Here is a 12,508-nt window from a genome sequence, read left to right as displayed (position 1 = left end):
ACGAGTGGCAAATATATGTGCATACATTTTATGCATTTCAGTACTCACGGAAATCTACAACTGTTGCAGAGACCTATGAGCACTAGTCGGATTCTTTGTGATTCACATAAACGTTGAAAATTTGATATAAACACAGTGGTAATCCTAAAGTAGAAAATGTGTAGGTTTCAAAGCCAAGGCTTTGTAAAGAGAACCCTTAATAGTGATCAAAATTCAATGTTATTTCCTCGTAGGATTCTGACTTTTGCCGTGATTAATCATATCTTAACATCATGTGTAAATTACTTTTGATTCTGTGTACTGGAAATAGGCACTAATGAGAAACAAAATGGGAAAACACTTATATGGGCACGAAGCAAAGAATATTTGGATACGTTTTAATATGTGGGTAAAATGAGACGGGTGAAATCGCCAAGGCAGACTCACATTTGACTATTCCCCTAGATGTTGAGTAGGAGGGTATTTACGTGCTTACAGTTCCCGAAGTAGGCACCACGTGCCCTTCTGTATGGAAAAACGTAAATATAATTGGACTCCAGGCTCAAACAGAACAAGAATAGAAGGGAGAACACAAACCATAGAACACGACATGTTGTCATCAGTCAAACAAAACTGAAAGACATGGCATCAAAACGATTCTGTGATGTTGTGCTAGCTAAATTAGCTAACAGAGTGCAAGGAGTGGTGAAACAACAAATGCACTTTTGTGTGCAAAAATCAGCCACACCAAGGTATTATGTACAACAGTCACAAAAGAGACACCACATTAACAAGGATGGACTGATTCTGGCATGACAGTCAGTGACATGGTTACGCTACTGGGTTTTCTTAAGCCTACAGCAGGACGGAAAGTCACTAGTGATACCTACACATCCGAAGGAAGTTTTTTTTAACATGCCAAATTTTTTGATAAACTAAACATTAACATACACAACACTCACATTTAAATATCGACATTTAACAGTGAGTCATATACAGCCCTATGGTACAGCTCAGTCCACAGAAACCCCACCATTTGCCCCAGATCTTGTGATGGTTGTACGGGCACCCTATCGCTATGTAAAGGGTCTCCTCCATTTTGGCACACCAGTCCAACCCTTTGCACATGCTTCCATAGTGAGGAGTGGGGTTGGTTGTGTTTTATGTGCGCAATGTTTCTTTTTGTGACCAAGGAACTTTGTTGTTGTGATCAAGGAGGGGCGGAGTAAGTGAAATTAGGGGCGGGGTCAATGGCATGGCTAAAAAAAACAAAATATTCCGCAACTTTTTTCGGTCTTTCACCTTCAGATAACTACATATAAAATGAGTCACTGCTTAAACAAAAAAAATGCAACTTAGGTTATTCAGAAGGAAATGCACTATTGTACATTATGAAATCTCTATTAGTTAATGTACTGCAGAGGTCTGTATTTGTAACCAGAGAGCAACAGAAGTGAATCCTGGTTGGAGCGGAGGAGATTGTGATTTGTGCATGTTTAGTGCTACGAGGTCCCAGTCTATGACAGAAACCACTGTGAATATGTAAGTCAATTTTTTGAACTTGTATTACACACAGTATAAGATAGTGTGCAACAAAATGTGTAAAAAGATATAAAATAAAAAAGTGCGAATATAGATTTTAGTAAAACCCAGACTGTACATAGTTTTTTGCTTTTTAACATTGTCCTTCAAAAGCACACACTTCACAACTCAGCTGGTAACTCTCTTACAATACCACTCAAAAATAATAAATCTGAGTCATCAGGCAGCTTCAAGTGATTCCATTAATTAAAGCCAATATTAGCTTCCAAGCACCCCTTGAATTTTCAGATTTACCAGTTGTGCACATTTACATTTCTTTCAGGCAAGCAGGCACCCTGGGAAGAAGACTTTGTTTAGCTGTGTGAGCCTCCCTCGATTTCACAGCACAGGGAACTCCATACCTCTACCTTACACTTCAGGTGAAGGATGGTTATTTTTTCACAAAAAAAGAGGGAAACTGGACACAGGCTTCCTAAAAATAAATAAGTATAGGCACGTTGTGCCCCTCAGAGGCCAACCACTTCGACCAGTGGGGGCGTTATCTGGACAATGCTTGAAAATTCCCAAAAAGTCGCACATTCGTACACGTGCAAGGTTGTAAAACTGTGGGTGTTACTTATGACTTTTTGAATCCGGGCCAGTAAGCTTACTACTGAAAAAGTCTTATATCTAAAAGAGTATCAAGCTAATTGTTCCATCAAACATGCACATAAGAGAAAAACAGAACAGAAGACATAATGATCTTAGTGAAAAAGTGACTCACCATATGTGCAAATCATTTTACTAGCTTCCCTGAAAAGAAGGATTCCATTGGGAGACGATACGTCAAAATTTAATCTTTGTGACCTAAAATTAAACACAATACCAGAGATACATGTTAGACGATTTTTTGTTAAAATACAAATATTATTATTAACAATTCAAGTACTTCCACTTACACCAGCAGCAAAATGAAGTGTTTAACAAGGTAATTATAAGAATGTCCCTTCACAATACTGTGACTGATTAGCAAATACTGAGTTTTTGAAAAGAACAATCTCAAACACAAGATAGACAAAGAAGCTCTTTGAAAACAGAGAACACAAATAACACTTTATTCAGTCTAAACAAACAATATTTTGAGACGGAACCTACACACTCAAGCTGCAGCACATTCTATAATCAGGATTATCACACAGGGAAAGAGAAGCATTTTAAATTGAAACATTGTAACTACTAACACGTTGGAGTAATGTTTAGGGAGTTTTGCAGAAAAGCCAACAATTTTTCATTCAAGGTTACTAGTTAAAATGTTCGTAGACTGAGGCATTCCATTTAGCTCCTCTGTTTGTGAATGGCAGATAAAAGGGTACTTCTGCATAACTCAATATTATTGAAACATGGACAAAGCCAGTAGCAGGCACACAACATCCCCACCTGTATGGAAATAAACAATAATATATTGTACAACACTCTGTGCTGCCTAATAGCAGGCTTTACTACTACCAATCCAATTCAGCTCACCGACTTCTGAAGGAGGAGGTGAGAGAGGGCATTGTTAGGATCTGGACTTTCCAAAATGTCCGTGACCAGCACTTTACTCACTGAGCTACACCTGTCATGACATACACAAACTTGGGTATTGTAGGCATCAGTTGTGACGACTCATGGATGCATTTTCACCAGTAGTGTTTTCTGGCAGAGTACCGTTTTCTCATATGCTTAAGAAACATTTTTGTAAATGATTTTATTCATTCTTAGTATTTATAAAACGTACAGTTACCCACCAGGAAGGACTAGAGACAGCAGCATCAAGTTCCAGTTATGGAGTGAAAAGCTACATTTTGAGAAAGTCATGCTAAGTTATAAGATCAGCGGCTTATCAGGAAGGTAAGTGAAGTCAATTCAATCGACAAGTAGAGGCGAGCTCGAGGACCTCACCGGGGGCATTTACAGAATATGGGTATCACCTGCCCTCGTGCTGAAGCAGTATGGATTACCTCAAGGTTTCTAAAAGGCAAAAGCTTTCTGAAGGAATGCTAGGCCTTCGCCATGAAGCGCTTTGTGATGATGCGAAGACGCTTAAAGTAGGAGAGCTTTTCTACAAGCAGTCAATACAATAAATTGAAGAGCCAGTTACAAACATAATCGGCCCCATCATCACTGTCAGGCGGTGGCAAACACAGGTCAGAATCGGAGCCAAAATAACGAGGGAGCCTCTGAGGAACACTCTGTGGTAGGGAAATGTTTTGTATGAGTTGGAACGTACAGGAACCTGGTGAACTGAAGTGAAGTCACAGAGTGAGTTTTCAACAATCGCAGATAATGCCAAGTGCCGATCTCCTGGCGGTAACCCAACTAGAGACCCATGTGGAGCTGGAAGAGTGCCATACAAATGCAGCATGGCCTCCTTAAGAGCGTCACCCTGCGGTGGTGTCGTCGATGGCCCAGGAAATTTGGGGCTCAACAGGGCCACTTGGGAAATAGCTCCTCAAGCTGGGATCATGAGCGAGATCGATTGGTCGCTTGACGCTCTCCCGACTTGTCTTTAGACAGTATGGCACAATGGAGTTGAGTCCTGCTTCAATTTCTTAAGCTTCCTCTTCGATTTTGACCTTGACTAATTGGATGAGACTTCACCGTGAAGACCTGATGCCAGAGTGGACTCAAGAGTGTGAATGGCTCCGCACCCTCAACTTGGAGTGGGACTTGCATGAGGTCCACAACTTCTTTCATTGTTCAGCGACATACAGCTTCACTTCATGGCACTAGACTACCTTTGGTTATATGCAGGCACATTCTTCGGACATCTTGGAGTTGTGCCCCGAGCCAAAGCACCAGAACCAGGCCTCATGCGGATTAGTCACCGACATCTATTTCCGACAGATTTGCTGGTCTAGAAATAAGTGGCAACCCAAACCTGTTGCCCTCGACCTTCCAGATATGATTTTGATAAGTTCCTAGCAGTACCTCCAAGGCCTATCTCAGTCAGGTGCTGAAGAAGAATAGAGCGGGAGACAGTGTTGAATGGTGCTGAAACATCCAACAGGATCAAGGCAACATTCTTACCAGCAGCAGCCCATCCTAATGGGCAGAAGGGCCCGCCTCCTTACCTATTGCCCAAGAAGAAGAGTGTTTGTCAGGCTGACAGACACGCTTTATTTTCAGGTCAGGAAACAAGGAGCTAGGCTTGCGCTAAATGCACAGCTCCTGCATGCCTGAGCTGAACTTTACAGAGCAGAAGAGGGCACAGCTTTAGTGGGCGTGGCCTGTTCACCCTGGCAAAGCACCTTGAGGCCTTCTCCCTTGTGACAAGGGGAAACGTCACTGATTGCCTTGGACCTGGGAGCTTTAGTTTTAATCCCTGAAGTGATCAGGGCCGACTGACATTTTGTCACAGGATGGGGTGGGGTTATCAGCTCTAACTGACCCAATCTCACTCTGTGACGAGTGACATACTGGGACCTCTGAAGCAGAGTTGTGTAGATAAGTGTGATTTTTTTAAAATGTTTGGTGGTTGCATGCATGCATGTATATTTGAGAGTGAATGGGAATGCGCCTGTGTGTGGATGCATGGGTGTGAGTGAATGTGTGTGTTTGCGTGCCTGTGTGTAGATGCATGGGTGTGAGCGACTGAGTGTGTATGGGTTTTTACATCCACCCACCTCCCTGCTAAAATTACCAGCCGGCACTGGTTCCTACCACCATACTGCACAATCTGAATTGTCGCAGTTACCTCCAAGAGAGCTGTCTGCATACCATGAAAGGAATGAAAACCTGACAGGGTGGAATGAAAAAGTTTATTTAAAGGATTGTCATTTTTGTTGTAGTGAGCTGTCATTTAGGCTTCAGCTGTTTACAACCTTTCTTAAAGGAACACAGATCTAACATGAACCAGGGGGAAGATGGGTCTTTTTGCTTTGCAGAGACTGTCTTGATGAGGGTATAGAAGACAGTAGCTTCATGTAGCCAAGAATTAACTGACTTGAGGACTAAATCCATAATACTCAAAAGCATCAGCTTAGAAGTTAATAAGAATTCCATAAACTGAGTGGAGACAAATGTATTTGAAGTACTGACCGTATTCATGACCTTTCTAATCGAGACAATGGTAAAGGTAGCTTTGTCTCAACAAAATGGGAGACGATAATGGTTGAACCATGTGAGGATAATGGGAAAATACAGTCCACCATATGACCTGCCTGGTCAGTGGCATTACCCACCATTTGTTACAGATTGAGCACCATGCACATCTCCACCAGTGTCAGTCCTGCTTCACCAGAGGAATCGTAAACATGCAAGTTAAAGTTCCTGAGGACCATGAAAGTTGAGAATTGCAGTGAAGCAGAGTAAAGGGCCTCGTCCAAGGTGGCCAAAAATTCAGAGGCGAAGCCATGGGGACAGTAAAGTAGGACACCAGAGAAGGAGTCCTTTAAGGATAGAGAGATATTGAACCCCAAGTTTCCCAATTCTCCTAGATTATCCAGCTGAAAGGTAGAGCGCGTAAAATTACAACATAATATCATGCCGATCCCCTCACCCCTTCTGATTTGCCCACTTATCTGATCTATAAATAGTGTACCCAGCAGGGAAAGCCTGAAAAATGCCTAGCATAGAGTTGGTGCACCGTCAGGTTTCGAAAAGGAACATGTGTCCAGAATAAGATCTATCGGAATATGAAAGGCATGCTTGGGTAATAAATGAACATTAATCAGGCAGACTGTAAACTCGTATTTACACATGGCTCAAGTGATGGCTTCAGGATGCCACTGTTCGAGGACACATGAGAGGGTACGTTAGAATATTTTATTGCACATAGCTGGCCACCCAAAGCATGATCAGGCCCTAACTATAAGGCAGCATTAAGAGCTATGGCAGCTAACTACTCCACTGCACTGCTTAACAGAGTGTCTGCCACAGCCCACTTTAGGGGAGGTGAACAAAGATAACTCACCACAAGAGTAATGAATTGTGTTAGTAAGTCCAGATTTAAAAAGGGCAGAGTGGCTGGCACTTGCCACAGAACAGATGTGGATGGGTGCAGACGGACTTGCCTCCGCAGTATGAGCAGCGCCTCTGGGCCATGACATGCTTTAAATAGTGGCTAGGGGAGAAAGTAAGTTGACAGCTACAAGTTGGCGCCACTAGATGTCCACCAGAAGGAAAATGGCTGCCCCCGTCAGCAGAAACTCTCCACAAAACATACAGCCGACCAGAAAGCAGCCAGAAATAATAACCTAAGTAAAAACAGTCTCAAACCTAAAGTGCAAAAGTGCTTCTTTGATTTCCTTTAAAAATAAAAAGTAGACAAAAGGAAGGACCTTATTCAGCATCCTTAACCAATAAAAGCTTTAAGAGACTTAGCTAATCTGGCGAGAGACGGTCAGTTTACAGTAAAAAGAAAATATATATTTGCTAACTGTGCTGACAAGCAACAGAGGAGAACTAAGGTTGAATTTGAGATGACCAGATGCAAGCGGCGCCACCTAAATCACTAAATTGGCCTTTTCTGAAGTGAGCCTAGTGTGTCCATTCAGTCCGCAACAGAAATCAGAAAATTCTGTAACTTGGTTTGGGCAGCTCAATTGCCATCCAGTCTTAAAATAATAGAATGTTATCAGCATAAGACTTTAAGGGGAGACCAAATTATTTTATCGGAGAAGGAAGGGGAGAACATAGCTTGGAAAGTGTAAGATTATGTGAAGAACCTTAAGGAACACGATAAGAAAGTGAAATGTGGTTGAACAAAAGGAAGAACGACACGATGTGAACATCCAAAAAGAAAAGAAAATAACCATTCAAGAGCCTGGGACCTGATGAACAAGTTACTTGCCTTTCTACTCTATACTTTACCTAACGGCAGATTCTTCAAATGTAGAATATCCTCAGGCTAGATCTGGAGAATTTTAAAGCAATGCTTGAGAGCTGATAGGTGGTGCTGTGAGGCTCTGTGGTGACTCTGACCTGCCTCCAAGTGACAGATTGGAGATGTCAGTGAGCGCCAGCCCTCCACACTCTCAATTTCTAAATCTTTCTCCTCCGGTGCTCTCAGACGGCGAGCATTTAAAACAAATTGCAGGTGACAACATGCCAAATTCTAACTTGGAACCCTTTTATGAAGTACATTTCACATATTGGGGAGAAGGAGAGCAGTGAGAAATCTGAGGCAGATTCCTTATCCTTGGAAAGACACCACAGCAGTACCCTCCAAGGGTAGAGGATTATGAAATCTTGCATGACCGAGAGGGCAAAACCCTCCTGCCCAACTCCCCCCCTTGCTGTCAAGGCAGTAGTGCTTTGTGAACTAGTGCCCCAATGCCCAAGATGCAGCTGGCAGAGGTCTAAAACTGTCACCCTCCTTACCAATGCCATAGTAGCAGCCTGGGCTATGGTGCAATTAATCCACAGGTCTTCCAGGCATTGCTTCTTGGACAGCCCACAGCAGAAATGTATGCAGAGGAATATTCATATTGATAAGATGCTTTTTACACTAGAGAAACAAATACCTGATCAACTGCACACTTTTTTTTTGCCTAACTGATGCAGAAACCCAAAGCCCATACTAGGTTGAGTCGATGGAGCCCATCCTCTTCTTTCAAAGGGTGAGGTGTTGCAAACAACATTGGCAGAGTGATAGACTGGTCAATGTGAAAAGATGTCACAAGTTTGAGTAAGAAGACCACCCCGGTCGTTAGCATGAATGTGTCTGAGAAGAAAGAAAGCACCTGCAGTTCACACACGTGGCCTTTAGAAGTGATGACAACTAGGACAAATGTTCCATGTGTCAGTATTCGCCGTGACCAGATATGCATCAGCTTAAAAGGCATGCACGTAAGAAATGTCAACACTAAGTTCAAATTCCATTATTGCATGACAAATGGATTCAGGAAGACATTTGATAAAACATATCAAAACAGTTGATTTAAATAGAAGGGTGGATTAGGTAAAAATAAAATTGGCCGAAAGGATTAACAGATAATGTTAGACCTGGCATCTTTCGTGTGGTTTCTCCTGTCTTTTTGCCTCTACCTCCTGTATTTTTGATGCTGCGCTGGATTTTGTTTTTGCTGGTTTAGATGGTTTGGGCACTTTGCCACTGCTGATCAGTGTCAAAGTGCAAGTGCTCCCTGTGTAAATTGTTATTGTAATTGGTTATCCATGATTGGCATATTTGTATCACCAAGAAGTCCCTAGTAAAGTGCATTGAGTGTGCCAGGGAGGGTGATTCAAATGCTACTAGTTGGCCTGCAGCACTGATTGTGCCACCCACATGAGTAGCCCTAGAGAGGTGTCTCAGGCCTGCCACCGCAGTGCCTGTGTGCACTCTTTGAACTGCCATGTCAACCTGGCCAGTGTCCCCACTGACCAGGCCTAACTCTTCCCTTTCTGTGCACATTGGTCACCCCTATGGAAAGCCCAAGGTACCCCCTTGGGCAGGGTGCAGTGCATGTGAAAGGTAGAGCATGTACTAGTGCAGGTGACATGCTCTGGTATTGAATTACAGCCTTTTTCGTTTTTCACTATTGAAAGGCTATCTTGCCCATAGGCTATCATGAGGAATGCTGGCTACAGTGGCTACCTGCATATCTTCCCATAGGAGCAAGATAGGACATACAAGTCTGTTATCCCTGAACTCAGAATTTAATAACATATCTTTTAGAAAAGGTCGTTTTTAAATCCTGTGTTTGAGAACAGCACTTTTAGAAAGTTGCTGTTCTCTTGTCTGACCTTTCTGTGTGCCTTGGCCTGTTTGTGAATTGACTGTCTGGTTTGTGAGTGGCAGGGGCTGGGTGGCTCCCAGATGCTGAGTGGGCCATCCCTGGGCTGAGTAGCTCCATCTGCATCTAGAGTGGTGGGAGGGGGTAGCACCTGGGCCTGAATAGGGCTGTGCCTGCCTTCCACACTGCTGGCTCCGCCTCCTGCTGGGAGGCTAACAACCCTGTCCCTCTCTCTGAAAGGAAAGGAGAGGCCAGGAAAACAAAGTGCTCAAGGAACACACAGAACTGCTTGCGCACCGCATCACGTTGCTGGAAGAACCGTCGCAGAGCCATTACATCGAGGTGCCGCGAGAGGAGAGGAGAGGATCGCCGCCGCGCATTGTCGCCGCACCTGAGGTCGTCGCCATCCTGAAGATCGTTGCACTGTACCTTTGCGAGACGTTTCCACCGAAACCTGCGCACCGGAATCCACGTAAGGTATCCCATCCCTCCGCATACAGACCGGAGTCATTGCAACACGCCCGCTGCGTCCAGCGGGGTTGTCGCATCGCCTCCCCAGGGTCTCAGGAGTGATGCATTGCTTGCTTTTCAACGCTGTAGCTTTCACTTGGAACTTTTGTCGCATCTAAAGGTACTGTTGGCTAAAACGAGACGCAACTGTGGATTATTTTAACGCAAACTTAAGAACTCTTTTGAAACCATATTCTTGTTCTGTGTATGTTGGATTTTTGTTGTTTTGGTCTTATCTAGTTTAGATTAAATACTTCTATTTTTCTTAACTGTTGTGGAGTCCATTTGTGGTGTTTTCACTGTGTTACTGTGAGTGTTGGTACAAATACTTTACACATTGCCTTTGATCAGCCCGACTGCTCGTGCCAAGCTACCAAGCGGGTGAGCAGTCGTTATCTAAAGAGTGTATCCTCCTTACCCTGACTAGAAGCAAGGGTCCCTATTTGGACAGTGGTACCTACCTCTGCCAACTAGAGACCCAGATCTAACAGATAACCTTTAACTTTATTGCGCCCACTGCAAGACCTTGGTGGGCCATAAATACAAGAAACAATAACACGCACAAATGTTTGATGCTAGTGTGATGGACCTCAGCTGCAACCATGGCCTCTGTCCAGGGTCGGCTGGGTCTAGATCTGGTGTTGCTGCACAAGGTGGGAGGGCTGGCCCCTCGTGAATCTAACCCTCCTGGCATAATCCCTACACTTCCTCTGCTGTTGTAGTAATTGCTGAGTTGGACACAAGAGTCCCAAAGAACATGCTATGGTTCAACTGTCCATAAATTGTTCAAGTGCCGAATCAGCCTTTGCTCCAAACAAGCTAGAGCCATTTAACAGCATATCCATCAAAGATGCTTGGACATTTCCTGAAAACGTAGTTAATTTCATCCAGCGGCACAACATCGCTGGCATGCCCCATAAAAGATGGTTGTACCTTACTAGAAAGCACACAGCGATCAAGGAAGTGAAGATTCTATTTCCGAAAACATTTATATGTTTTAACTCTCTATCTAGTGAATAGGTCAAAAAGACATTAAGAGTGAATTTACTTGTCGATGGCAGAACCACAGTTGCAAGCATAACTTGACTTGGAGATGTATCCAGCCCACTGGCATTTGTTATACCCAGGTATAGCCCATCGTTTGAATAGTGGGGGGCGGGAAACAGGTAGTCCGACTCCTAATCATTATCAGTGTCATGGGAAACATTCTGCATACCCTGAACTGCATCAGTATTGGATCAGTATAGGGCCTTCAGCCTCTGATGGCACTGTCATCAAGGCAGAGACCAAGAATTAGAATCTGCAATCAGACTAGTTGCACAATTGTAGTCCTGCCGCGCAACAGGAGTGGGTCAAAGACGAGCCAACATTACATGGGGCCCTGAAAGCTGTGAGGCCTGGTTGAGGACCTTGTGTTGAAGAAGCTGGGACAGGGGCAGACCGTGGTGTGGTGTCTCCAGTTGTGACCTGTAAGTGGGCTCCGACGTCTTAGAGATACTGCCCTTTGACTGCCTTTGAGTGTGGATGCAGCCTGGGCCACAGGACGATGAGTGAAATCATAGAGTGCCTTCGGACCATTATGAGCTGGGTGTTGGAGATAACCTGCCCACAGATTGTTTGATTTCTTATGTGGAGGCCTGGCTTGGATGGGAGGAGTTGCCCATCTGAGGACACTGATCCAGTGCTAGATTCTCCGACCCGGTGAAGCGACTAGAGGAGACTCACATGAGCTACAATCTGGGGGCAGGATTGTGAAACATCAGTGGAGTAGGCCGATTGGTACCGCCAAGCGGGTCTGGGAACTAATCTGGGCCCCGGGTGGTGTGCTACCGGCCCGGAGGACCCTCGTGAGTCGGGCGGAGGCAGTCGCGAGGGGTGGACCCGGTCTAGGGGGATGTCCAGTCACAAAGGGCCCGTGTGATGCATTACAAGAAGCTGGATAAATTTGTGCAGCTCAGAGTGGACACTCCGGTGGCAGGTGGAGGCGAGCAACAGCACTAGTCAGGTACTGAGGAGGGAGCACTCACTCTAGAAGATATAATAGAAGCAATTCAGGGGTTAAGCTTGGTCACTTCACTCTTCTGTTCAGCCTCTTCCCAGATATATCATTTGTGATTTTAATGTTTTGAGGCATGTTCATTTAACTGACTGTTGAATTTGTTTCTACTGTGTTCACCAATTATGATGTTTGGTTTATTCAGATCCAATTGACTTGTATTATAATTCCTATACCTTCACTATCCCACCACTACCCTTCCCTGTCCTACCCTCTAGGGGCATTGTATATGATTGAATTGTGTATCTACTTTTATGAACAATTTTATATGACACGTTGTGATTAAAAACCATGTTGCTATAACTTGCATTGAATTCATTCAAGTGATCTTGCTTATCTTACTTTCTGGGACCATTTTGTCTGCACCAACCATTTACCCAGGTCCCAGGGACTTGCTGGGTTAACCCGTGTCTTTGCAACACATGGTCACTTCAGAAGTCACACTGATGCTTGAGGATCTCCACAACTTGGGTACCCGAGTCAAGGTCACCGAGGACTCTGCAGCTGAACTCTAAACCACCACTAAAACATTTGATGTTCACGTAAGAGAGCTTTCTTATCACAAACAGTATCTAGAGGTCAAATATAAGGCTCAACTGTGGACGCAAACCCCAACAAAATACAAATAAAGCAGTGGAGACCCAATATGCAAAATAGTGTGACATATAGTTAAGACTCAAACAATGGGCAATTATTCCCATCAGTAACCATTCTGTACCGCCCT

At 44.0% G+C, this 12,508-nt stretch overlaps 1 protein-coding gene across 1 annotated transcript in view; it reads right to left on the bottom strand.

Annotated features, from left to right (window-relative positions):
* Window positions 1–12,508, bottom strand: part of RANBP17 (RAN binding protein 17) — a 1,388,837-nt gene that overhangs the window by 303,571 nt on the left and 1,072,758 nt on the right. The window contains exon 22 of the mRNA XM_086931437.1: window positions 2,285–2,367. Within this exon, the coding sequence (XP_086787563.1) occupies window positions 2,285–2,367 (83 nt within the window). The remainder of the gene's footprint in view (window positions 1–2,284; window positions 2,368–12,508) is intronic.

Source organism: Lissotriton vulgaris, chromosome 7, assembly GCF_964263255.1.
Source record: "Lissotriton vulgaris chromosome 7, aLisVul1.2, whole genome shotgun sequence".
NCBI lineage: Eukaryota > Metazoa > Chordata > Amphibia > Caudata > Salamandridae > Lissotriton > Lissotriton vulgaris.
This window is presented reverse-complemented; position numbering and strand designations above follow the sequence as displayed.